This window comes from Pelodiscus sinensis, chromosome 13 (assembly GCF_052426305.1).
Source record: "Pelodiscus sinensis isolate ZL-2025 chromosome 13, ASM5242630v1, whole genome shotgun sequence".
Lineage (NCBI taxonomy): Eukaryota > Metazoa > Chordata > Testudines > Trionychidae > Pelodiscus > Pelodiscus sinensis.
This window is the reverse complement of record NC_143064.1, coordinates 30,108,534-30,135,765: the sequence shown is the minus strand read 5'-3', so window position 1 is coordinate 30,135,765 and position 27,232 is coordinate 30,108,534. Positions and strand designations below refer to the sequence as shown.

Sequence of the window (27,232 nt, the reverse complement as noted above, 5' to 3'; positions counted from 1 at the left end):
GGGTGGGGCGGGGGAGATGTCCCCTGCTCTGTGTAGAGAGGCCTTGTGGAGGGAGGTCCTGCTGTGTCCCAGCCTGGAGTCAGGAGACTGTCGTGCCTCATGTATCAGAGCCCACAGCACAGGATGACACCTGGCTCCCTAGGAGCAGGGCAGGAGCTGGGAGAGGGGCAGCTCCCATCACGCACTGGCTCCTAGGAAGCTAGGCTGCAGGCAGGAGCCAGTGAACAGCAGGAGCCAGCTTAAAATAGGCAGCAGTGTGGGGCAGCATCCAGCTTCCTGGAAGCAGGCCAGGCAAGAACCAGTATGGGAGCCAGCTGCTCCCCCGCACTGCAGGCTCTGCAAGATGAAGCTTATAGTGCAGAGCACACGATGCGTAACCACTGAGATTTTCAGTGGTTACATGGTTATCCACCACATGCACACTCTCACTCGCTCTTGTGCTTATTTAAATATTTATACATAGTGAAACAGCTGCAAAAGGAGAGACTAAGAAAGACCCATATCAGAATATTTAATGTCTTATATTGCATTCGGAGCCAGAAGTGATTAGACTTCCTGTTCTAACATGCTCTCATGGGAAAGGTCACTGAACAGAGGGGTGGGAAATGAGTTATGTGAACCAATTTCATTTCTAGTATCCATCAATCTAGTGTAATGGTAATCCATAAATAGAAGTGAGACAGAAAGACCCCAAAAGTGAGAAGACAGACTTGGAAGATTTAAAAGTAAATTGTGAGACATCAAAACTTGTTCTCTCAATAGATGGAGGTGGGAAAGATGACCCTGTGGCTGATGAGGACTTTCTCCTGGAGAATTTGTTATTTTATAGGAGACTCTGTAAATCAGTACTGATAAGAAGGTTATCTATGGTAAGCCTGTGGACTAAAAATGCTCACATTTAGAGGCTGGTGTGTATAAGCCCAACAACCCTAGAGTAGCTCTTGAATCTGCGGATGTGGAAAGCATCACCTATCTCACCAGTAAACAAATGGAAACCCTCAACAGTTGTTGTCTGTAATTATCTAGGAATCTCTGAAGACCTGAATATTGTTGTTTTACCAATTGTTTTGAGAGCTGTCTGGCTCTACTATAATGGACTTAAATTCCTCTTTGGAGTCCCAAGGCAATTTGGAAATAAATGCTTCCATCAACTTCAAATATTTGTATTTGACCAATGCATCTTGCTAATCTGGAATCTTAATTTGTCGTGAGAACAAGGGTGACTAACCTGAGCCTAAGAAGGAGCCAGAATTTAATCAACGTACATTACCATAGAGCCACAGTAATAAGTCAGTATCCCACCCCATTACCTCCCCCTGCCCATGCCTCTTGCCTACCATGATCAGTTGTTTCACTGTGTGCAGGAGGCTTGGGGGATGGCAGGGGAGAAGTGAGGGCATGACAGGCTTTGGGAAAAGATGTAGGGGCCTGGAAAAGGGATGGAATGGGGGCAGAGCCTGGAAAAGAGCTGGGGGTTAGGCAGTGAGCACCCACCCTGCACACTGGAAACCTGGCACCTGTAGCTCCAGCCCCTGAATCAGTTCCTATGCAAGGAGTCACACATTAAACTTCTGCATGAAACTCCAGAGCTTCAGGTTGGCTATCCGTGAAAGAGAACTCTACTGACTACCTTTTTGGCTCCTTATTCTTTGGAGCAGATCTCTACTGACAGCAGAGAGGGCTTTCATTAGCACCCACTACTACAGAGCCTGATACTAGGTGGGTATAAAACTGTTCAAATCCACTGGATGGTACCCAGTAGCATCAGTCTGCTCACTTCAAAACAAGAGCAAAAGTATATGAGTATACCATACAGAGTTTTTGCTGGGTAGACTGGGCTTGCTAGACATCTGGTACCAACATATGCACAACTTCCAGCAATTTCTGTGGTTTGGAATTCCTAGTTCTGGAATATCAAGAGTTGAAGCTATCTCCCTCACCAAATACTGAAAAATCTTTTAGCACTGCATACGACAATGGTTCTGGGATTACCACTCCTTGATATGTGCAAGATATTGTTGGCCTTTCTCCTGCAATTCATCATTTAATGGTGGCACCTCCAATGAGTTGGTTTCATTTAGAATGGAGAGGAGTTCCCTTCCTGATAGTTCAGAAGGAGACGATCTTGGTCTAGAACAAGCTGCTGAAACAGGTATCCTAAGATCAAGTCTCCGAAGCACCCAGAAATTCTAGGGATGTTCAAAAATAAGTCACTGATGACCCTGGAGAGAGTACCAATGTTCTGAGTCCCTACGTGAATCACCGTTCTTAGTAAAATTCTAGGGGTAGGTGATCCAGGGAGTTCAGACACACAGATCTTGTGGGAGAAAGCATTGCACTTTCTTCAGAAACAGATGAGGTAAAAGAGGAAGAATTCACATGAAAAAGGGGGAACTGCACCCTCTGCAGTAGTGGGTATCAGACTAGAATTCACTCTTTCTGTTACCAGTAAAGTGGACTGAAGGCAGTGCTGGGGAAAACAGTTCAGTTAGGGTATGTCTACACAGCAAAGTTATTTCGAAATAACTTTCCTAGCGGCCACAGAGCCAAACCACTATTTCAAAATTAAATTGAAATAGCGGAGGGCTTATTTCAAAATTGGTAAACCTCATTTCACAAGGAATAGCACCAATTTCAAAATTGCTATTTTGAAATAAGCGTTGCATAGATGCTTATTTCGAAATAGGGGGCCTCCAGCCCTTCCCAGGGTGCCCTGCTGGCCACTCTGGGCACAACCAGGAAAAACTCCTCTCCCTCCCCCATTCCTCAGAGCCCTTAAAGGGGTAGAGTCTGGCCATAGTGTCTATGCCAGCTCCAGGCCTGCCAGCCCAAAGCCAGCAGTCGCTGCCCCAACCCAGTGGCCCCAAAACATGAGCCAGCAAGCCACCGGCAGCCAGCCCTCCACTGCTCCCCAGGACCAGTCCCCGAGCTCCCAGGAGCCTGCCAGAGGCCAGAAAAGGCAGCTGCCTTCCTGGTCCAGGACGGAGATCATGGACCTTATTCCGGTTTGAGGAGATACCCCCAACGTCCATGATCTCCGCACTAGATGGAGAAATGCAGCCATCTATGGCAGGACAGCTGCCAGCATAGGCCACATTTGCACCCAGGAGCAAGTACAGATGAAAATAAAGGAGCTCTCTCAGCACTGAGGAGGAAGAGAGCCAGGAGCCAGAGGAGGCCATCACCACCACCCAGATGAGCCAGGACTCCCAAGCTGCCCCAGCGGATTTGCTGCTGGTATCATCTCAGGCCAGGGAGGCAACAACATGTGAGTGGCATCTTATGCGGGGGTTGGGAGAGGACGGAAACCAGGGATTGCACGTGTGGGCCTTGCTATCCATGGATCATGCAGCAACCTGTGCATGTGTGAGCATGTGCCATGCCACCCCTGGGCATGTGGCCCCATCTGGTTGCCACATAGGGGCCTTACCCTATTAGCCACACGTGTGTGTGTGTGTGTGTGTGTGTGTGTGTGTGTGTGTGTGTGTGTGTGTAAGGAGGCATGACACTCTCCTGACTCTGGAGTGGGACAGCAGGTCACCCTCCCTCCACAAGGCCACTCTACAACGAGGCAGGGGACATCTCCGCCCCCCCACTATATACCCCACAGGAGCATGGGTGTGGTCTCGAGACACCTCCCACTCCCAGGTATAGCAGGACATTCCGAACATGGCCTCTGTGTAAGCACATCGGCTCCGATGGTGCAGGGAATGGTCATCCTCACCTTGCAGACGGGGGCTGGGCTTCACCCACTGTGTCCCAGGGATAACTGACCACTTCTCTTGTTTCTCCACAGCCGCATCAGCTGTGTGTGCAGGGCGCACCACTCACCTGGGACATCCTCCCATAAACGAGGGCCCCGTAAGACCACCCTTGCAGTGGAGGGATACCAACAGCAGCACCTTGGAGTATTGCAAGCCCTGCACTGGGTACAAGAAGATCTGCAGCTCTGGTGGAAGCAGCTTGCCCAGGACCCTGCCATCTGCCAGCACCTGCAGACCCTGGTGCAGAGAGAGCTGCCTCCTGCTGCTCCAACACCTGCTGCCTCCCCAGCTGCCACTCCTGCTTCTCCCTCCACACCCTTCACTCCCTCCCCACTCCCCCGGGGACGCCGAGGCCCCTGCAGTTCTGGGAGACAGTTTGCCCAGTGAGACCCCCAACCCTGAGCTTCACCTCCCCCTTCATCCCCTTGCTTTCCGCTCCCTCCTCCCAGGTTTCCCCCTCCCCTCTCCCACCCTCTCTCCTCGCCTCTCCCGCCTTCTTTCCCCAATCTCACCAGAGTTTCATTCTCCCCTCCCCCCCAGTTTGTGTTTATGAAAAAACATGTATTTTATATCAGGAAGGGGGCTGGAGTGGGGGTAAGTGGAAGGATGTGAGGGAAGAATGAGGCACAAGCCCCCAGTGGGGCAGACCAGGGAGACTTTTAGTGCTCCTCAGGGTGGAAGCTCTCCCACAGGGCCTCCTGGATACTGACAGCCCCCCGAAGTACCTCCTGGATGGCAGCTTGCAGAAAGCGCAGCCAGGCTTGCAGCAACGCATACAAGAGAAGCACCAGATGCCCAGGGGCAGCTCTTACTCCATGCTGCAGAGTGCTGTGGTGTCCTGAGTGAGGGCAACGAGAGCACACAGACAAAAATGCTTTGCTGGCCCTCAGCGAGGTAGGCAAGCAAGCAGGAAACCTGACACCCAGCTGTCCGGGGGAGGAGGTCCCTTTAAGCACAGGCCTCAGATAGCATCAGGCAGCAACCACACAAAGTAACTCCTGACTTGATGCCCTGCCGGACCTGGTTCCAACCAGCCTTAAATGCAATTCAACGCCCACTCAGTGTGGACACGCTATTTTGAAATAGAAAAACGCTATTTTGAAATAAGCTACTTCAAATTAACTATTTTGAAATTAGATATTTCAAAAAATGCTGTAGTGCAGACATACCCTAACAGAGGTCTCAGGTAGCAAGATATCACAGTGTTGAAAGAGCCAAGTATGACATTGGCACTGTAACTGAAAGCAGGCACAGAATAGGTGGCACAGGATTCTGATCCTAGCAAAATCTCATTGGAGTCATAAGAGCACTATAAGAGACAGTAGCTAGGTCTACAGAAGCATTCTTCCATAAACTTAGCAGAGTCTACACCAAGTTAGGTCACTGTAGTTATGGTGATAGAGCCATTAATTTCATTTAATATAGAATTTATTGTTACTAAATACAATTAATATGCAATGGTTAGGTTTAACTAGCATAGGACCATTGAAGTATAAGGCTGACAAGCATCTGAGTAATAAGAGTTTATTAGGTACACAAGCAAAGTAAAAGGGTCATGCAAAGCCTGTAGGTAGAGGCCCTTAAGATTTCATTTTAACCATTAGGCTTTACACTTAAAGAGCACTGACATAATAATCTTGTATCAGCTTCCAACTACTGTAAAAAAAAAATGTGCCAGAGGCTAAAGTTTGTGAAAATATGCCACTATGTAACTATTTAGACTACAAGACATTCAACAAGAGAAATTCTGCAATAACGGCAGATTACCATGGGGACTAGTCCATGTTGATACTAACAAACATAAAGAGAACAAAAAGGATAACATATGAAAAGTAGAGCACCTCAAAGTTTATGGGCTGTGGAAGTGTGAATAAGGAAAGGGGGTTGACAGCCTTGGGCCTATGTATGGGTATATCTACACTACAGCACTAATTCAAACTAACTTAATTCAAATTAGTTCATTCGAACTAAGATAATTCAAATTAGTGCATCTATACCTAAAAACTAATTTGAATTAGTGTTTTGCTAATTCGAAATAATATGTCCACATTGAGTGGACCCAGAACCAAAGTTAAGGCTGGCCAGAACCAGTGCCGGCAGGGCATCAGGTTAGGACTTCGAGCGTGGAGCTGCTGCTTTGAATTCAAACTAGCGGTTTGTATGTGTAGCCCCTATTAAAGTTAATTCGAACTAATGACTGTTAGTTCGAATTAACTTTGTAGTGTAGACATATTCTATGAGTCTTAGAAACTGTGATAGTAGCTTGAATAAAATGTGTTGCCCAGCCTGTGTCCTGGGGGACGTTGAAATATGCAAGGAGAGACCCGGAAGCTAGCCACTTCAGGGTCCACCAGCAGGACATGTGACTTATGCCACACATAGGGCTAAAACCTTTACATTTTCTCTCTGTTTTTGTGTTTTAGTGAATTTATTAATAAAAGAACTTGAAATGAATTGAACTTGTTTCTTGAGTGCTCCTAGAGCAGGTGTCACCAATCTTTGACTCTCAGCCCATCAAGATAATCTGTGGGAAGCAGCGGCCAGCACATCCCTGCAGTCTACAGTGCTTCATGTAGCTACCATTGGGCAGAAATGGCACACCGTGGTCACTAGCAGCTGTGGGGGGCCATGTCTTCAGAGGTTCAACATCAGCAAAATGTCTTACAGCCTACCAATAGGCCAAGATCCAAAGGTTGCCCAACCACTGTACTAGAGTCTCTTAACACTAATAAGGTTCCTGATGCTGTAATCCTCAGGACAGTGAAACTTCACAGATCAAGGTTTTAGTCTGCATTGGTTAATCAACACACACATCTATCAAAACTGCAGTGTATTTTCCACATCTGTGAATATCATAGCTTTATTGACCTAAGTTTTACACAAGGCTACGTCTGTACTGCAGCCTTCTTCCACAAAAGGTTATGCAAATGAAGTGTGGGGTAGACTATTGCCACACTTCATTTGCATAATTAATTAGGAGCCATTTTTGCACAGGAGATTTTTGTGCAACAAGGAGCTGTGTAGACTGCTCCTTTTTTGCGCAAAAATGAGCTGTCTTCACAGCTCCTTTTTGCGCGTCTTGCACAAAAATGGCTGCCAATTAATTATGCAAATGAAGTGCGGAGATATTCTACCACGCACTTCATTTGAATAAGCTTTTGCGCAAGAAGACTGCAGTATAGATGTAGTCAGAGACTAGGCCACAGCATCATCACCCATTACCAAAGACATACAGAAGCACTTCTCTCATTCTTAGTTTTTGCTGCAAGGAATCTTGGATCAGAGGCCAGATGCATTCATCAGAAACTGGATGCATTATTTTTGCATAGGGGAGATTCCCATGCTCATTAAGCTCTCTTGCAAATGCTCTACAAATGGAACATATATTTGAAATAAGCCCTTCACCAACATGGGTCAAATATCTCGTGTAGCCATAATTTAATAGCATCAATCTCACAAAAAACCAGAAGCTTTAGAACCTCAGGAACTTATGGTCAGTCACACTGACTGAACTAGTACCAAAAACCTCCTGGGAAGAAAAATATAAAGGATGCATAGTTTCCCCACAGGAAACTCTACAAAATTCCTAAATAAAACCTAATCTATCTCGAACAATCAACAGAATTGTTATAGAAGAGAGAGCTGCGAAGTGTTCTAAAAGTGAGCTCTGACTTGTAGCCACAAGTGGTGAGAAGCAACTGAGCGATGTCACTGGGGTGGCTCCACACTTTATGCTCTCAGAAGACTTGATGTTGCTGTCCTCGTACATATGACTCAGCACTAATACAAATACATGTCTTCTAAAAATCTATCTTTAAATCCTGGGATGACTAGCAATTTTTATTCAGATGTCTGAAACAAACTCCTTAAAAGAAGCAAGTTGAAAATATTATCCCATTCCTGTCTTCACTAGTTTTGTGATCTTTTCAAAGATCATCTGCACATCTCTGTGTAAAACAGCCATATTCAGATTGGTGTATTTTAAGTATTTCATTAAAACAAAATTGTAACTACAATTCTATAGTTGTATTTGCCTGCATCCAGAGCTCTTCTTCAAGATGTGTTGCCCATACACATAATCTACTGTTTGAGGTGTACCTAGTACACTCAAGCTGATCAGAAGTTTTCAGCAGTGCTTATTGGAGTGGCACATGCATCCTGAGTATCCTTGTGCTTTCCCTGAAGAAAAGCCAGTCTACCATAATCATTCCATCCCTAACTTGATTCGATCAGGAATTCTCATCCTTTACTATCATATTATTGCCATGACAATGAAGTGACATCAGGAATAGAGCAAAGTTCCTTACTGCAGAAGAATCCTTTTCAAGTACAGCTAATTATTCCTCTTATTTTCTCCATGCAATCAAATTCTTGCAATGCTACTAAGTAACATTCTGCATTAGATACAACAAATCTTATTCTTACCCAGAAGTCTGATTCTTACACCAAGAAAACAGTGTTAGAATCCATAGCTAAAAACCTGAATGATACTCAGGGTCTAATGCAGAAAGTAAAGATATATTAATATATTTCCCAATAACTGCTATCTATGGTAGTGATCATCAATGATAAAGAAAAGAATTTGCTCTGCTTTGTAGTTTTGATTTCTTATAAGCCTACCTAGAACCTGAAGAACAATTGTTTGGATCCAAACAGTGAGAAAAAATAAAAAAAGCCACAAGTTACCTTTGAGATTTGCAGATGATGACACGAGGAATTCGGTCGTTAGCATTTATATCAACTTGTTACCCAGCCAATGTTCCATCTCCCACACACTTTTTATTAAGCTTAATGAAGTACATTTATACACCAAAAGCAACCAAGAGGTCCTTGCATCTGAAGGCTACATCTGAGGAAGATATCCATTACTGTTGCTTGTGTGTGTGTTTTTCCCTATGAAGTTCTAATAGCAACTAAGTTACATATTAGAAAGTTTCACTAAGTAGGCCATAATGCCTCAGGAGATGGTTACGGTTATGATATGCAAAAGGTTATGATTTTGTCTTAGGAAATTTTAATAAAACATCTGGACAGGTGGTGGAAATTGTACAAAAATTCATAGAATCCAGTGACTCTGACTTTTACTAAAAATACCCTGGAAGGGACAGAGTACTGTGGGATCTTGCAGCTGCTCCAGCCCTGGCCAGCAGCCCCAGAAGATCAATGGGGGTGGCCATTGATCAGCCACCCCAACAGCCCAGGGAGCCCCAGGACTAAAAGTTGTTTTTAGCCCTTCTGCAAAGCCCTGAAAAGTCACGGAATTCATTACCTCCATGCCAAAATCATATCTTAAGTCATAACTGATAGATAATTGATTTAACTCCAAGAAATAGGATGCTTTTCAGACTTTTTTGTTTCATGGGAGTCATAAGGGGGCAATAGTCTCACCTTACCTTTGTTGAAAACAAGGCTTCAAAATCCATTCATTACTTGCTAGATGTCAGCAGAGAATTATTCATATTATAGACAAAGAAACAGACTGATTGAAACAAAATTTAACTAGTTTTTAACTAGACTCTAGAACAGGCATGTCAAACAGGCTTCTGGAGGGCTGTATGCAGCCCAATCAAAACTTTTTGCAGCCAGCCACTACATTTTTATAAAAGAATGAAGTGTGGATTGCTGACCATTCGGAGCACGTGGCCAAGTACAGATCACAGCCAGCTGATCAGCCACTCTGAGCACAGCACCATAGTGAATGTGCATGGCCGGCCAGGCCACTCCATGCAAGGCACCCAGCACATGTTCACAGCCGGCCAGGCCTCTTGGCACTCCAGGAACTGCTCACAGCCGACTGGACTGCTCTACGTACAGCACAACAACAACTGCTTATGGCTGGCTGGGCCGCTCTGCGCTTGAGGGGGGCGGGCTCAGGTTAGAATGGGGGCATAGGAGTGCCTGGCTCTGGTGAGAGGAGGAGGATATTTTGTTAAAAACCAAAATGTTATTTATTTATTCCCAAATAAAAATCACAAAATTTATATTAATTTTATATCAATAAATGTCAATTTTTGCAACTGCATGAATATTATATGTTTATGCAAAATCTCAAACTTATGAAGTTTCTGAAATTTTCACAGAAGCCTGTTCTATTTGATTAACCACGGTCTATACTTGATTTTAGTTCAACAAAACAAGTTGTATGTTATATAAAAAAAAATTTAAAAGTACCTTAAATGTATATTTACATTAAAAATTATTTTATATGGGCAAATAATTTTAAACATCAAATTATTGCATTATAGTAAAACAAGACCTGAAAAATTATAAAATATACTTAAAAGATAACCTATAATAATAAATAATTATGACTTTCTGATAAAAGTACATTTTATTTCGTGGCCCTGAAACTCATAAGTTTTCATTTGTGCGGCCCTCAGTAGGCTTCGAGTTTTACATGCCTGCTCTAGAACAAGCTTCAGGACTACTTTAGGGGAAGAAGAATTACTGGAAATATAGTTCTTTAACAGTTTTTACCCACTGATTAGTCTTGAAGTAATTTCTTAGAAAGAAAAGATATTACAAAGACTGCAAACCGGTTTAAGTCACCATTATCTATACAAATGGAATTTTTCCTTTTAATTAGGGGGTTAATTGAAAGGTATATCCAAGAAAAACTGCCTTGAGAAACAGGCTATACTAGTCTCAGTTCCTTCCCATTCAGATGTTCAAAACACACAGTAGAAGCTTGACTTCACAATTACCGTAGTCAAGATTCTCAATTACTGTAGTCAAGATTCTATCAGAAGTATAGGTAGTCCCCGACTTACGCGGATCTGACTTATGTCGGATCTGCAGTTACGAACGGGGCTGCCCCGCGGTCCCGCCGCCCGTGTACTCCAGGCGAGAAAAGCTGCTCCGCATCTCCCTGGTCTGCAGACCAGGAAGACGCAGAGCAAAGCCGCTGCCCGAGCCCCTCTGGGCGCTACTGGACCAACCCAGCAGCACCCCGGCTGCTCTGGTCCTGATTCAGCCGCTGCTGGTCAGTTTCAGCAGCGGCTGAATCAGGACGCCTGGGGCAGAGCAGATGGGGTGCTGCTGGGTTGGTCCAGTAGCGCCCAGGAGCGACGCTACTGGAGCAACCCAGCAGCACCCTAGCTGCTCTGCCCCAGGCGTCCTGATTTAGCCGCGGCTGAAACTGACCAGCGCTGACTACAGGAAGCCCGAGGCAGAGTCGCTCTGCCTCGGGCTTCCTGGAATCAGCTGCTGATCAGTTTCAGCAGCAGCTGACTTGGGGACGCTTGGGTTTCTTAAGTTGATTCTGTATGTAAGTCAGAACTGGTGGTCAGTTTCAGCAGCGGCTGAATCTGGACGCCAGTTCCGACTTACATACAGATTCAACTTAAGAACAAACCTACAGTCCCTGTCTTGTACGTAACCCGGGGACTGCCTGTACACAAAAGTAACTTGGAAGTTTTTTATATTAAAGGACTTTTGCTGCTATATGAGGTTTCCCAAGTGTCTGTACTCTACAAAAGTAAAATGTAAAGGGAACAAACACAGTGTATTACTTTTATAAAAATCACATCCATCCCAGAGTATTTGATTCTTACACACGATTGATTCTTACAAGTGAAATATTTTAGGTATAGGAACGACTTTAACAGTGGTTTTGATCCCTGTATGTGGGTGACTCTTATAAAGAGTGCAATGTATTTGTAGTCAGTCAAATAGTAATTCAAAACATGCATAGACAGACATTTGCATTACCAGGGCTCGACAAATAAATTCTACTCACCGTGGGTGAGTGTATCAGCTGGCGAGTGCAGGGGTGCACTGGCCCGGTGAGCTGTTGTGACGGGCTGGCCAAAGCCTGCACTATGGGCGACGTGGCCCCATCCGATCTTCCAGCCAGCGGAGGAGCAGAGCGCTGCTGGGAAGGGGGAAGTGCGGCGATTCTCAGTGGCGGGCTGCCTGCATGCAGCTCTGGCACAAGGAGGCAGGGTGCGAGCCAGAGGGCGGGACGCCAGCAGATGCCAGGACACTAGCATGACGTGGCATCCTGACGTCACGGCCGGCGACCACCAGATTAAAAAAGGCTCTGGCAACCCCGCAAAGTAGAAGGCAGAAGCCAGGTAGGGGAGGGGATGGGGAAGGGGCTTGTGCTTGTGCTGTAGGGAAGGGAAGGGGCTTGTGCTGAGGGGAGGGGAGGGGAGAGGAGAGGAGGTCAGGAGAAAAAGGGGAAGACACCAAGGGACAGGGGTGCAGGAGACACAAATGCCAGGAGGGCAAGTGCAGACAATGAGGAAAAGGGCAGAAGGGGAGTTGTCAGTGGGAGGGGAGACAGGGTGATGCTGGGAGAGGAGAGGGTAAGGGCATTGGGAGCTAGAGGGGGATGGGGAGGTGCTGGGAGAAGGCTTGAAAGAAGGAGTGGGCATGAGGAAGGCAGGGATGGAGCAAGGCATGTGTGAGGGCACAGAGGCATGAGGGGAATGGGGGCAGAGGGTGCTGAGCAGGTGGGTATAAGAGGAAAAGAGGGCAAAGGGGGCAGGGGCAGTGAGGGAAGGGGGAGGCACCAGGAAGGTGCAGGTGCCAGCGGATTCTGTAGGTGAAGCAGAAGGGCAGACACCTGCAAGGGAGAGACCAGCACCAGAGGAGAGAGGCAGGACAGGTGTGTAGAGGGAGGTGTTAGGAGAGGGGATGAGGAGGGGTAGCTCACATGACAGACTGGGGCTACTGGAGGAGTGGGCACAGAGGGGAGAGAAGGGCTGGTGGAGGGGGGCAGGTCTCAGGAAGGCTGAGAGCAGTGAGAAGGGCAGAAGTCTGGACAGCAGAGGAGGGTGAGGGGTTGGGGGGCAGCAGGCACCAGGGGAGCCAATGGAGCAAGGGGAGGAGACATGGCAGCAGAGGGAAAAGGTAGAGGTTTATAAGATATTAATAACTTATTAGTAATTACTGTTCTTATTCTTATTAGGAATTTATGCCATAAAAAAAACACATGGGGGGGGGGGAGATGGCGAGTCCCTTTTTTGTCTGGCGAGTAGGGTTTTCAATAATTTGTCGATCCCTGTGCATTACTATCTGAGCCTTCTTTTGATGAAGAAGCTAGAATTGCTAGATGTACTCTAGCACTTTACAGTGCATGTCAGCAAATGCAAGAACTAGAAAGTAAAAATTCAAGATACTGTTCAAAATAACTGAAATTTGAGCACATATTGCAGTGCTCATGTGTCACATTAATTTCCGCAATATTTCATTTTAAAAAGTCATTAATGTGGATATATGATAGCTGAAAACTAAATTTGTGCATTCTAAGCCTACATCTGTGGTGCTACCTGCTGTCCATTTTCTGGAAATGCACTTAGTTGTGAAGTGCCCACTAAACTCAAATACAGCATAGATAAGAACTATTTCTATAATCAAGCAATTTGATTTGAAGAGCTTGCTTATACTGTACTATTTTAGCTCATAAACCTACCTGTGCAGTGTCATAGCTACAATGCAAGGCATCACTAACAAATTCTGCTATGTAACATCAAAAATGGTAGCATTCTAAGGCTACATCTACACCAGGGGCGGATATAGGGCAGGGCGAACGGGGCGGCCGCCCCGGGCCGCCCCGGGCCCCGCGCATGCGTCGTGGCAAAGGGGGGCCCCGCGGAGTTATGCTGCCCAGGGCCCCGCAAAACAGTCATCTGCCCCTGATCTACACTGCAGCACTATTTTGGATACCTCTTGTATCCAGGAATAGCTATTCTGTGTCTTAAGCACACCTATTATTTCAAAATATACCAGGCTCGCTATTCCAACATCCCTGTAAACCTCATTTCTTGAGGAGTAAGGGACATTTCAAAATAGTGAATTTTTCAAAATAACATCAAAATAAGATATGGAATTTGCGTAGCTCAAATTGCATATCTTATTTTGACTTATGAGGCAGTGAAGATACATCCTAAGAGTCAAAGAAAGTAGTATTTCCGAATTGTTAACCTAGAAGCCAAACTGATGATGCAACGATAGTGGACCTAGGATGACAAAATTAGGAACTTCAGTTCCCCAGCCTTTGACCTTGTATCTGAAAGTAAATGTAGTTACATGTTTGACTACCCTGTGAGATAGAAAAGCACAATTTTTAAGCTGCCAAATCTCACTCCTGTCATGAAGTCATTTTTTGGAGCTCTGCCAAACATGGTTCCTGCCAAGAGCCTGTTCTGTCCCAATGAAGATATCTATGCTGACCGTCACTGCAGATTCCATCCCCCAAAAAATTTAAGGAAACTTTTTTTTTTAAGTTTCAAATTGTACATATTTACAGCAGATTGAAGAACTTCAATAATTAATACAAATTGTAATCATTCTAGATTTGTGCCAAAATACGATTTCAGTTTAGTAGTTTTTCAATGTGACAGATTATAACTACTTGTATATTCATGGTGCACTGTGTTAATTTATCAGCATTATGACTAAAAACCATTAAAACTTGTTTAGAGACTGATATCTAATGATTACTGTAAATACTGTGGAATAGTTTAAGCTTTAAAACACTTTTTCAAATATGCCCCATAGTTTTATTTTCTTCATATGGCATTCACAGAGTGCTGCTAGTTACTTTTGTTTTCTGGACATACAGAAAAGAATATAAGCAACAAGTGCTATATCAGAGAAATATGCTGTGTATTTAATTTAAAGTCCCCTGGAAAATTTGGGATTATTTCATAATGTCTGCTCAGGATTTTGGTTACAACGTAACTTTTGCTAATATTATGTTTTATAAACCAGCGGAAACCTTAACCATACTGAAGAAGTCAACTGTGTATTTTGCATTACTTAGCACAGTTGGTGTTGACTTTTAGTTACAGAATTTTACTTATGTTCCTCTAACCACAAGAGTTTATGTAATATCAAACTATATGTCTTAAAAAAGTATCTGTTTTCCCACAGAGATTGAAGTAATCCTTTGTCTTTGCAAGGAGCCTGAAAAAGACAGGTGAAAAAGGGAGAGTTTGACAGAGGTGCAGTCACAGAAGCCCCATTGGAATTGTTCCCCAGTATGCCAATCATGCCACTGACATCTGACATGCTCTCTGGGCTCCCCATCACCCTGACCTGCTGGGCCAGATCCTCCCGTTTCTCCCAGACAAGGCACAGCGTTGGGGTTACTGCCCGCATGAAGAACAATACAGACATTGAACCACAGATGAAAGTAAGTGACAAAGTTAAAATGAAAAGAAAAAGCATAGCTAGGGCTAATTCACCAAAAATCTTGTTGAAATCAGATTCTTATCCTAATAATCTGTTCTAGTGCTAAACATGATCTTCAGGTCAGCGACTCTTTTACCCTGACCTGGGAGTGTCACGCCAGCAGAAAGCAAAGGGCTGATAGCTTCCCATTGCTTAAATAGTCTTCTCCCCCAGGCTAGGCACCTTTTGTTCTAGATTTCCCCCCCTTCCATGGAAAAATACTAAGATCAAAATGGAATTCCAGTATCAGGTGATATGGCCACATGTCTTCTAGGACCAAACACTGCTTATACTTACAGGACAAACAAGGTAGTTTACATGATCACCAAGTCATTAAGGCTTAATGGGGGCACTAGAAATAGCTTTCATTAGCACATTTAAAACTATAAACAGCCTCATACTTCTAACTTTTCATACAAGAATGACATGCACCAAAATAGCATATAGAGATTCAGCAGACTGTAACATTAAAATTGATAGGTTAGATGAGGTATTTTGTCCAAAGCAGCTCAGAGTTATGCATATTTATATTCATAGGCCAATTTTCATAAAGCATGGGGGAGCCATCACAGAGAGTATTCTTTAATATTATCATTTATACATATAGCCAGAGGTACCATGCTCTGAATATGCACATACTGTTCAGTTACCCACAACTAGGCAATTCAAGGATGAAAATAAATATACTGTCACTGAAACTGGCATTTGCACAGTCTCATTATAAGGCTATGTCTACACTTGGCAATAAAAGTCCTATCAACAGGCAAAAGTCACCAAAACTGGAAACTTGCCAAATCATTTTTTCTGGTACCTGCTGTTGACTACTCATGGCACATCTGCAGTTCCCTCGTTAACAGAAAGAATAAATTCTTGTGGGTATACATCCCAGTGTACCTTGCATCACCTTCATTTGCTAAGCCCTCTGGGAAAGCACAATGTAGCGCTAGGCATGTTGGGAACATGAAAAACATCTTGTCAGGCATCTCTTTTCTTCCCAGACACTCTGGGTTTCTGGCTTCCTTTCATGGCAACTCAAGCATCCATGGCAAGAAAACATGGATCCCAACCTTCTGGCCCTTATTGTGAGCACTGGACAGAAGACATCATGCATTGCAGCATACTTAATTATGGCCCAATAACAAACAATGACTTGTAAGATTTGTATTTGTAGTCAGATAATGATGAATTGATATATCATTGGTTTATGGCAGACCTGATATATTCAGTGGATCATCACTTTTGGGCTAGGGAAACCAGCTCTGAGTGATGGGACTGCATTGTCATGGGGGTGTGGGATGAAGGGCAGTGGCTACAGAACTTTTAGATGCATTAAGCAACCTTCCTGGAGTGATGTGCTGAGCTAGTCTCTGAACTACAGCACAAGCACACCTGAAGGAGAGTTGCTCTCTCAGTAGAGAAGCATGTGGCCATTGCTTTGTAGAAACTGGCCACATCAAATTGCTGCCATTCAATTGCAAATCATTTTGGAGTAGGCAAGTCTACCATTGGGGCAGTACTTTTGCAAGTGTGTGTGGGAATAAATCACACTTTGATGGACAGGACTGTGACTGGGAAATGTGGATGACATAGATAAACGTGGGGTGGCCTGGAAAGGTGCATGATGTATGAATCTTCAGGAATAGTGGCCTGTACAGGAGGCTGAATACGGGGACCTTCTTTCCAGAACAGAAATTTACTGTGGGGGAATGTGGAAATGCCCAGTGATTCTAGGTGACACTGCCTACTCCTTGTAGCTCATGAAGCTTCACATGGGCTCCTGGATAGCAGTAAGGAGCAGTTCAACAACAGGCTAAGCCACTGCCAAATAGTTGCTGAATGTGCCTTTGTCCAGCTGAAAGTGAGATAGAGGTGTCGCTATGGCAAACTGGACCTTTTGGAGGATCATCTCTCCAATGTGATATGCTGTTGCTTACATAATTTCTCTGAGAGTAAAGGTGAAATGTTTCCCCACGGGTGGTGCACTGAGGCACAGTGCTTGGACTCATACTTTGAACAGCCAGACACTCAAGCTGTCAGATGAGAGCATAGGTTGGCCATCAGTAGCAGGGAGGCTCTAAAGAACCTCCTTTGACAATGAAGGGTCCTGAGATTTCTATGTGTTGGGATTGTAAGAGGCATTCCCATGGTACCAAATGGTTCATGCCAGAGCATTTGGTGTGGGTTATTTAACACAATTAAAAATACACACACACACACACACACACACACACACACACACACACGGAAACATGCATGACATTTGTCTTTGAAAATAGAATTGCACCTTTGCAGCTCTGCATGGTGATATGTGTAAAAGGGAGAGGGAAGGAGAGATGTAGCTGCTGGAAAAGAGTTCTGAATGGAAGTGTGAAAGGAATGTGTTGAGGCCTACTCAGAATGTCAAATGAGCACCAGTTTAACTGTAAAGGAAAGGCAGCATTGTGAGATACAGGAGATGTAAAATAAAAACAAAATTTGATTGGATGACCAACAATAACCCTGTTTTTAGGAAAGTAAGTAACTCAGACTGCAATATGCAACAAAGTGCTGATTACCCCAAATGGAGCAGACAAAAGTTGTGAAAGGGCAGAATGAGACAACAAAAAATCTAACGTCAGCAATTGTCAGGGGAGTGGAGGAATACTAAAATACCAAAACAGGATATATAAGGTTGGATACAACAAACCAGGAGTGGACAGGTTGCGAATCCAAAAAGCTAGGTCTGATCAACCAGGGCTCCCTCCCCAGCGCTGAATCTCTGCCGCACATAAGCTCTGAAAGGGGAACACCACTAGTCGTAAGAGGCAATGAAAAATCCAAAAAAGGAGAAACATAAAGAAAAGAATATCTCCTGAATCTAAACAGTGCATCTATCTTTCTTAATGTGAGTATTATATATTTGATAACTCCACAAATTGTTTAAGGGTAAAACTGAAGGATATATCTGTAGAAGTTATTATTTCTTGTTTAACTGTACTGTTTTTTACCTTTTATTTGTATATTACACTGTCTTAAAAGAATCAAAGATAATGAATTGATTTAAATGAAAAATTAATTATAAAGTAAATAGAAAAATAAAAATCTTTGTTTAACCCTAAAAAGAAGTATTCCTTGGTCTGTGGTTTCAAATCCTTTAAAGAACCAAACCCGGTTACCGAAAGGAAGAACTTTGGTTATGGTGCATGGTCTCTTATTGTTCATCAGTATTCTACTCCTCAGGATGTCAGTTTGATCCTGCAGGAGCTGTAGCACACATTCAGTGGTCTCCGGTCTGTTGATTGGCCCTAGATTGTCTCTGCTACCCTGCCCCATCTCATCTCTGCTCTCTCTTCCTATCTCCTTGCTCCCTCTCCGTAGCTCATCTCATTCTCTCTGTTGCTCTTTTTTCTGTGACTGGCTTTGTTGAGTGACCCAACAAATCTTTCACCAGATCATCACGTATCCTTGTTTTGGTTTTTTCCCCTGAGTTGCCTTACTCTATCTGATGTTGTACAAAATGTCTGAGTCCGCAAGGTCTGGTATACAGAAGTAACCATTAATAATACAGTGAGTGTACTTTTCATGATAAAAATTGTTACATTTCACTAACATGCACGGCCCTGAAGAAAAACTTCCCACTTTGCTGGATTAACCAGGAGGCAATCACAGATCTCTGCAGACACTCGACCATGGTGAGTTTTAAAAGTGGTGGGAATGTGAGTGTGTGGGGGGGAGAGATTGCTTTGACTCCCCAAGAATGCACAGAGCACGGTTGTGCAGTAGTTGTACAAGGAAACAATTTCTGATAATCCTACAGTTGTCCTTAGGCTGCAATCACTCGTGCTGAAGGTTAACAAGCAAACCCTGGCTGAGCTTCTGAAGGAGAGTGGGCGGCTCCCTGGTCCTTATGAAGCCAAACTGTGTGCTGCCTTGGTTCCAGCAGAACACACTGCAGACTGGTTTGGTAAAGTATCATAGCACGGGGGCAGGGCAATGGCAGCCGTGCTACAGAATCTCTGTGATAAAATTAATAAGTACATCAGGGGAATCTTTGACACCATTTCTCAGGAGAATTCTATTGCTAGCTGTGTGTGCACCAATGCCATGTTGTGAAGTACAACCTCTGGTCATCCCGTACTACCACCCTCCTTACCTGACCACATAGAGCAACTTACTGCCCCGCATGATGGTCATCACTTGCTCAGCCCCCAGCCTCACCTGCCTGCACAGCAACTACTGGCAGGGCACCATCTCCATACCACCCCGAATAGCTGCTGTGCACTAAGTCCCCAACCGCACCTCCCCACACAGAAATGTACCACGTCCCTTCCATTGTTTCAAGACGTGGTGTCTCTTCCACAATGAGTTGCTGAGCATCCTCACAAACATCGTTTGAGAACAATTCCTCGCTGCCAGGCACACAGGTGATTGACTCTCACCCCTTGGCCCTTGTCAATATCTTCATCAACTTGTGTCTGTGTATCCAGGACAAGTACTTCTGGTTCTTTTCTAATCTGATTGGTGGGTAATCCACTAATTGTGTAGTCAATAACATTTTTATTGACCAATCATGTAGCTAATAAGGGAAGGCTTCCTCAGTCCTGGCTCATGCTGGGTCCCGGGGCTACCCCTGCTGTGGCTCTGCAGGAAGAGCCAGATATGCAGGCAGCTTGGGCTCCTACTACATTTAGACTGCAGAGACACAGTATGGGTAGCTCCTGGACCCGGTGCAAGCTCAAACTGAACCAGGATTGCTCAGGACCAGCTCGCACCAGGGAGTCCGACAGCAGCCCCTGTTCGTGGTTAGCCCTGGCCACTGCGGACAGAGGCTGCTCAGGCAGCAGTCCCTATTCGTGGTACCTGGGGCTTGCCACAAACAGGCTACTCCGCAGACAGGTGCTGCTGGAGCAATCTATCTCCCCCTCCCATGCTGCTGCCTCTGTTAGAGGCAGCAGTTCAGGGGGGGAAGAGAGAAGGTGGCACAGCAGAGACAGTGCTGGGGGGAACTGGTCTTGAAGGTGGCTCCCCCCCAGTGCCAGCTCCTGCTGCCTGAGACAGTGGCAGCAAGGGGTGGGGAAAGGGAGAAGTCGAGTAGACTACCTGATAAGATTAGGCTTATCGGGTAGTTGACTACTCGCCTACATCCCTACCACAATGTCCTGGGGCTTGGTTGTGGGATCCCCACCCAGAATTCCATCCAGTTCAATATAAAACTGGCATGTTTTGGGTGCCACAACATACCATTTGTTTGCCTCCTTTGCCTTGTGGTAGGTCCGCCGGAGTTCCTTAGAATTACAGAATACTAAAACTGGAAAGGCTCTTGAGAGGTCATTCAGTTCAGTCCCCAGCCCACACAGCAGGACCAAGTACCATCTAGATCATTCCTAGCAGATGTCTATCCAACCTGCTCTTAAATATCTCCAGTGATGGAGATTCCACAACCTCCCTAGGCAATTTATTCCAGTGCTTAGTTTTTCCTGTTTTCCAACCTCACTCCCCCCCCCCCCCCCCCGCTTGCTGCAATTTAAGCCCATTGCTTCTTGTCCTATCATCAGAGGCCACGAAGAACAATTTTTCCTCCCTCCTTGTAACACTCTTTTAGATACTTGAAAACTGCTATTATGTCCCCTCTCAGTCTTCTCTTTTCTAAGCTAAACAAGCCCACTTCTTTCAGTCTTCCCTCATAGGTCATGTTTTCTAGACCTTTAATCATTTCTGTTGATCTTCTCCTTGACCTTGGCTCTGCATTGTTGGGTCTCACTCAGACCCCTTGTCACACAGGGAATCGAGAAATGCAACCGTACATGTCCCAGTTCTTATAGGTCACTTGCAGCTCCAATTGCACCAAATCTTCACCCCACACAATGATTAGATCCAAAAGCTCAGCATTGCTCCAAGCTGGAGAGCATTTGGATCAACAGCCAGTGAGACAGATCCAGGAAACAGATTTAAATTTCTCAGGGTTTGCAGGTGGGAGGAGAGCACCTGTAAACATCACCTGGCTGAAGGGCAGCTGGGTTCAAGGTGATGTCCAGAGTGGCAAATTGGGTTATTGTGGGATATATGCAGGAGCTTAGTAAACTCAACAAAAAACCTACCTGATAAACACTGCATGATTGTCAACAATGCAGAGACAAGAATCCCTCACAGGGTTGGAAGTTTTGTGTTGCGAAAAAGAGCTGTATGTTACGATACTTGTCATCTCTGTGATGTGGGCCCTTTGTTTCCAAAAACTACCTTTTGAAAACAAAAACCTCAATGTACCGGTGTAGATAAGGCCTTAGAATATTTCCATCACAATCAAGCATTTTAACAGTCTCTGGGCTAGCTATACAAGAATGAATATATTTAAATTAACAATTTACCTGGAGCATTTCAACTCCACAGACATCATCTAGACCTCAATATGTACCAAAAATCAACATGCAATTTAACACATATGGCTTACCTACTTAATCTGAATAACTGTTTTATTATTTCATGGTATACTTGTTCAGTAGGGTAGCTTTTAAGAGTCATCTAATTTTGCCTGAAGGCCCCTGAGGAACTTCAAACACCTCAGTGGAGTACAAGACAAACTAAGGATTTAAGATATAAAGTAGTCAGTTTCATTTGATTTTATATTGATAAGGTTTAAAATAAAGAAAGAAAAATTGTTAATCTCAATTTTTTGGATTTTTATTTCAGTTCAATAGATAGCTTATTTTTACTGCTTATTATCCACAACAAAGTGTTCCCCACAGTCATCTGTAGTTCAGGTATAATACATTAGACACATGCAAACTTGTTGAGAATTGAACAGTGAGATCAATGCCTTATGGCAAAGCACCAAATAGTGGAAATTTTTATTCCAAATTAATTAATTTATTTTCTATATTGAGAAAGGGAGCAACTGTAATATCTCATATACCAGCTGAGGAAGGGCTTTTATGCCTTTACACAAGTACCTTTCACCCTTTCTTCACCCACAGTTGTGCTTTTCACACTGTTGGAAAATGTGTCACTAGAATTTATGCTCAGCAGAGACCATCATTATTCCTCCAGTCATAGGAAAATACAGATTTAAAGACAAGTCACTGGATGGATTGAGTTATTCTAAACAAAAGCTAGTTCCCTTCCCCAAGTTTACTGAATAGTCATTGTTTATAGAGTGGCTTCACATATTAGGAAACAACCAAAACCAGATGAGCAGGTACCTCAGCCCCAGATCTCCTCAATCTAAGGTAGTAAAGGACAGGCAAAGTGGCCCCTCCTCTAGTAGTATTACATGAAAATGAGGGTGGAAGAAGAGAGAAGAATCCAGTTTATTGCTCCCATTAAACCTTTCAGCTGGTTAGGCCAGCAGCTGTTAGCATAGAGTCAGATCTGCTCCTTCTCCCTATCCTTACTAAAAAACAAAAATCACTTTTGACTCAATATGGGATAAACTTTAAGACACCCAAAACCAGAAGAGAAAAGAACAGCATACAAAAAAGATCCCCCAAAAGAGTGATATGAGAGGAAGCAGATTTCTACAAATATAGTCTCCACCTTAATATTCAGTTACAGTTGTCTGATCATTACATACATATAACTGTTAAAATTAACACCCAAGATTATAGCATGTTATAAGCTAGTAAAAGTCTTTGATTTCTCTGTGTGTCTGACAGTGTTTTTTGTCTTGTCAGTTCTATAGTTTCACTCTTCCCTCTGAATAATCAATTTCCCCATTTGTTAGTGTAAACCTTTAAGAAGACACTGGAGAAAACACATTTGCATAGGAGAGTGTAATTTAAAGCCACAGAAGTTAGTAGGCGGCTCAGCAACAGTTATTTATTAAACTATTCGATTGTTCCTAGAGCATCAAGAAGGATTTTAAAGTTTATCAGGACAATTGCCACTTGAAGCACCCCTGCAGGCTTGTAAATTGTCAAGATTCAAAGGAAAGAAAATGATGATCAGTGGGGGGTAGGGAAAGGAGAAAAAATTCCCTACACCTATAGTTGAAGTACAAAACCCCAGCGGTCTAAAATGTTTGAGTGTATAGCCTTATAAAACACTTTTGGAATTTCTGTAAGGGTTTTCCTTCCCACTAACCCAAAACAGCAACAAGATCTCTCTGCCATCCCCGGACACATTTGGTCAAACTATATGATGAAAGCATACACTCACCTGGCCAGAAGAGGCATGCATGATATGCTAAAACTGCAGCCACAAGCCATCATGTCCTCAAACTTGTTGCTTCAAGTAAGCAGAGAAAGACCAGTCTCACTTTTTCAAATAGGTTGTGTCAAGCCTGTGCTAAAATCCCTAACACAGGCAAGGGACTGGAAGGAAATCACTCTTGCAGGTGAAACAGAAGCCCCAGCTTTAGTATTAGGTTACATCAGCATCATGCTAAGGAGAGGAAGACATTATTCCAGGCAGATACTTTATTCATAGTGCTCGAGAAGGGAGCATGTCAGCCACCCTCACCTGTCCCTAAGACAGAACCGATCAGCCCTGAAGAGCAGCTGTAAAATCGCTCGCAGCCTAGAAATGCAGACACTTGCCCCACTGTACTTCCCCTATGCCCCGCAAAGGGTCATACTGTTCTCATACTGCCAGTCACCCCCATTGTTCGCCAGTGCCCGTGACTCACCTGCTGGCGGCGGTCCGTGGGTTCGGCGAAGCGCTGCAGGCTGGCCGAGCCAGAGGAACCCTGGGCGGCCGCGGTACCCCCTTGACGGACAGGCGGCGTGGGATCGGGGTCCCGCTCCCGGCGGAGCTCGGAACGCAGCTCCAGGTAGCAGCCCAGGGTAAGGAGGTGCAGCGCAAGCGAGAGCGCGAAGAAGCACAGGAAGAGGCGCCAGCTGCCTCCGCCACTGCCCCGGCGGCCACAGGCGCAGCCACCTCCGTCAGACCGGGGCGCTGCCAGCTCCCTACGCTCGGAGCTCATGGTCCGGACGAGTCCCGCGCGGGAAAGGAGGGTTCGCTACAGCTGCATCCTCGTCCGAGGCAGAGGAACCCCAAGCCGGAGCCGCGGCTAGACTGCACCGCACAACAACCGCGTGAAGCGCCCGGCCAGGGGGAGGAGCCCGCGGGGAGGAGCCGCCAGGGCCTCTAGCACGCCTGACTCCTTGTCCAGACAAGGCCTGGAGGCGGGCAGCTGAGGGACTCCGCCTTGTACCTCGCCAGGCTTCTAGTTAACTCTTCCCTGGCGGCCTACATGCTGCATTTCTCCCCCATATAATGGGAATGAGAATGGGATAGGAATGTACCTAGACATTCCTATCCCTGGGTACAGGAGAACCCAGGAGTTTCTCTCCAACAGTAGGCCTGCCTGGCACCCCCTGCTGAGATGTCGATATTTAAATAATTATACATTTCTAGGGTATTTCAGGAATACTTTCTTTCCATTATCAGGAAACTTTTGTCTGAATAGATATGTGAATGCATTGAGTAGCGAACAAGCCAGCAGCCAACATAGGAGTTTGCCTGGGAAATGTTCGAGAAGAGCTCAGGTATGTGTGGCTTTTGGGGGGCGGTGTTGTGAGCTGGTGGGTTGAATATCAAAGTGTTTGTCAGTGAGCATTTATTTGACTGTGTCTGGCGGCTTGAAAAGAACAGCAGTTTGAAAAGAGCACAGTTGGAAAGTTTGAAAATTGTGAATTGGGTGTGCTTTGTTCCAGGTGGGCCTTTAGGGGCTGATTGGATTAGAGGCAAGACTTTGAGCCAGGCCTAGCCATCAACCTTATAAAAAGGCAGTACGGGCAAACACAGTGAGCAACAAACAGGGGCATTTGCCTGGCAGAGCCCCATAGGGTGGTCTTTTTCTTGATTTTTTTTCACTTCTGCCATTTAAGGGGGCATTTAAAAACCTCTGAAGAATCTCTAAGAAGGCAGGTATGGATAGTGATATGCTGTATAGATAACAGCAGACCTGTGCCATGTTTGTCTTCAAGACAGTGCAGATGAAATTCCTTCTAAGTGCTTGCTGGTTACCATTTTGGAAGAAAAAATTAGAGGACTTGAGGTCCAAGTATCAACTCTACATTCCATCAGAGAAGATGAAGACTTCCTTGATAGAGGGCAGCATTTAATACTGCAATCACAGCAGGCTGAAGAGCCAATCAGGGCAGTAAAGAACAAGGAAGAAAACTGGCAGCATGTGACCTCTAGGAAAAGAAGGCTAACTCGGGTATCCCCAATGCCAGTAAAGGTAAGTAACCACTTTCAGGCTTTCTTCAAAGGCACTACGGCGGAGAATGCTGTGGCAGGGACCTCACAAGGAAGAAATCAGAAGTAGACACCATCTACTGGAAGATATGGGACATGTAGTCCTGCGATGGGTGTTCTACGACCACCACCCTCAAAGGAAGATGATGGATGGTGGGGGGGGGGGGGGGGGGGAACGGACTCCCTGCTGAGAGGGACAGAGTCATCCATCTGCCTTCCAGACCTGGAATCTTGAGACGTGTGCTGCTTACCAGGAGCTCAAATTCAGGATGTGACCGAGAGTCTTCCAAAACTGATCAGACCTTCAGATTGCTACCCCTTCCTCTTCCTCCATGTAGGAACTAATGATATGGCCAAGAATGACCTGCTCAAGATTATGTAGTGCTGGGAAGAAGGATCAAGACATTTGAAGCGCAAGTGGTGTTCTCATCCATCCTCCCTGTTGAAGGGAAATGTCCAGGTAGAGATTGTCGAATAGTGGAAGTAAATGCATGGTTGCACAGGTGGTATCGGAGAGAGGGCTTTGGTTTCTTTGACCATGGGACTCTGTTCCGGGAACAAGGATTGCTAGGAAGAGATGGGATGCACCTAACCAAGAGAGGAAAAACTTTAAAAAGAGAGGAAAGAGCATCTTCATGGGCAGGCTTGCAAACCTAGTGAGGAGGGCTTTAAACTAAGTTTGTTGGGGGACGGTGACTTAAGCTCTGATGTAATTGGGGAAGTGGGATACTGGGAAAACACACAAGAAGGAAGGAGCAACAAAGGAAGACCCCTGGTTATCTAAGGTGTTTGTACACGAATACAAGAAGCCTGGGAAATGAACAGGAAGAATTAGAAGCCCTGGCCCAGTCAAAGAACTATGATTTGATTGGAATAACGGAGACTTGGTGGGATGACTCACGTAACTAGAGCTCTGTCATGGAAGTATATAAACTGTTCAGGAAGAACAGGCGGGGGAGAAAAGGAGGAGGAGTTGCACTGTATATAAGAAAGTGCACTGTATGTATGAGAGCAATATGATTGCTCAGAGCTCCAGTATATAGATTCTCAACAGGCTTTTCTCCTTCTGTGGGTTGAGTTTAGAGGTGGAAGCAACAGGGGTGATGTTGTGGTTGGTGGCTGCTATAGACCACCAGATCAGGTGGATGAGGTAGATGAGGCTTTCTTCAGACAAATGAGAGAAGCTTCCAGATCACAAGCCCTGGTTCTCGTGGGGGACTTTAATCACCCTGACATCTGTTGGAAGACCAATACAGCAGTACACAGAAAATCCAGGAAATTTTTGGAGAATGTTGGGGATAACTTCTTGGTACAAATGCTGAAGGAACCAACCAGGGGCCACGCATGACTTGACCTGCTGCTCAGAAATGAGGAGGAACTAGTAGGGGAAGTAGAGGTGGGTGAATACCTGGGAAGCAGTGATCACTAGATGGTAGATTTCAGGATTCTGACAAAAGGAAGAAAGGAGAGTAGCAAAATACACACCCTGGACTTCAGAAAAGCAGACTTTGACTCCCTCAGAGAACTGATGGGCAGGATCCCTGGGATGCTAACATGAAGGGGAAAGGAGTCCAGGAGAGCTGGCAGTATTTTTAAGAAGCCTTATTAAAGGCACAGGAAGAAACCATCCCGATGTGCAGTAAGAAAAGCAAATATGGTAGGCAACCAGATTAAGTTCACCATGGATGTCCTCGGTAAGACAAACACAAAAAGGAATCTTACAAGAAGTGGAAATTTGAACAGATTATTAGGGAGGAGTATAAATATATTGCTCAAGAATGCAGGGGAGTAATCAGGAAGGCAAAAGCACAATTGGAATTGCAGGTTGTAAGGGAAGTGAAGAATAACAAGAAAGGTTTCTACAGGCATGTTAGCAATAAGAGGGTGATCGGAGAGAGTGTAGGGACCTTACTGAATGAGGGAGGTTACATAGTGACAGATGATGTAGGAAAAGCTGAAGTACTCAAAGCTTTCTTTTCCTCTGTCTTCACAGACATAGTCAGCTCTTAAAATCAGGAATAAGGGATCTTTCGGAAAAGGCTTTATTTTCCGAAAGATCCCCGTCTAGACTTGTGCTTTTTGCCGGCAAAGCCCCTAGCTGGAAAAAAGCG

General features: G+C 44.8%; 1 protein-coding gene across 4 annotated transcripts in view; it reads right to left on the bottom strand.

The window, feature by feature from the left end:
• EDA (ectodysplasin A) overlaps nucleotides 1-24,035 on the bottom strand; it is a 196,000-nt gene extending 171,965 nt beyond the window's left edge. For all 4 annotated transcript variants that reach the window (XM_075940804.2, XM_075940805.2, XM_075940806.2 and 1 more), the window contains exon 1: nucleotides 23,545-24,035. In XM_075940804.2, coding sequence (XP_075796919.2) covers nucleotides 23,545-23,841 — 297 coding nt within the window. In that variant the 5' untranslated portion in view covers nucleotides 23,842-24,035. The remainder of the gene's footprint in view (nucleotides 1-23,544) is intronic.
• Between the last annotated feature and the right edge of the window lie 3,197 nt (nucleotides 24,036-27,232).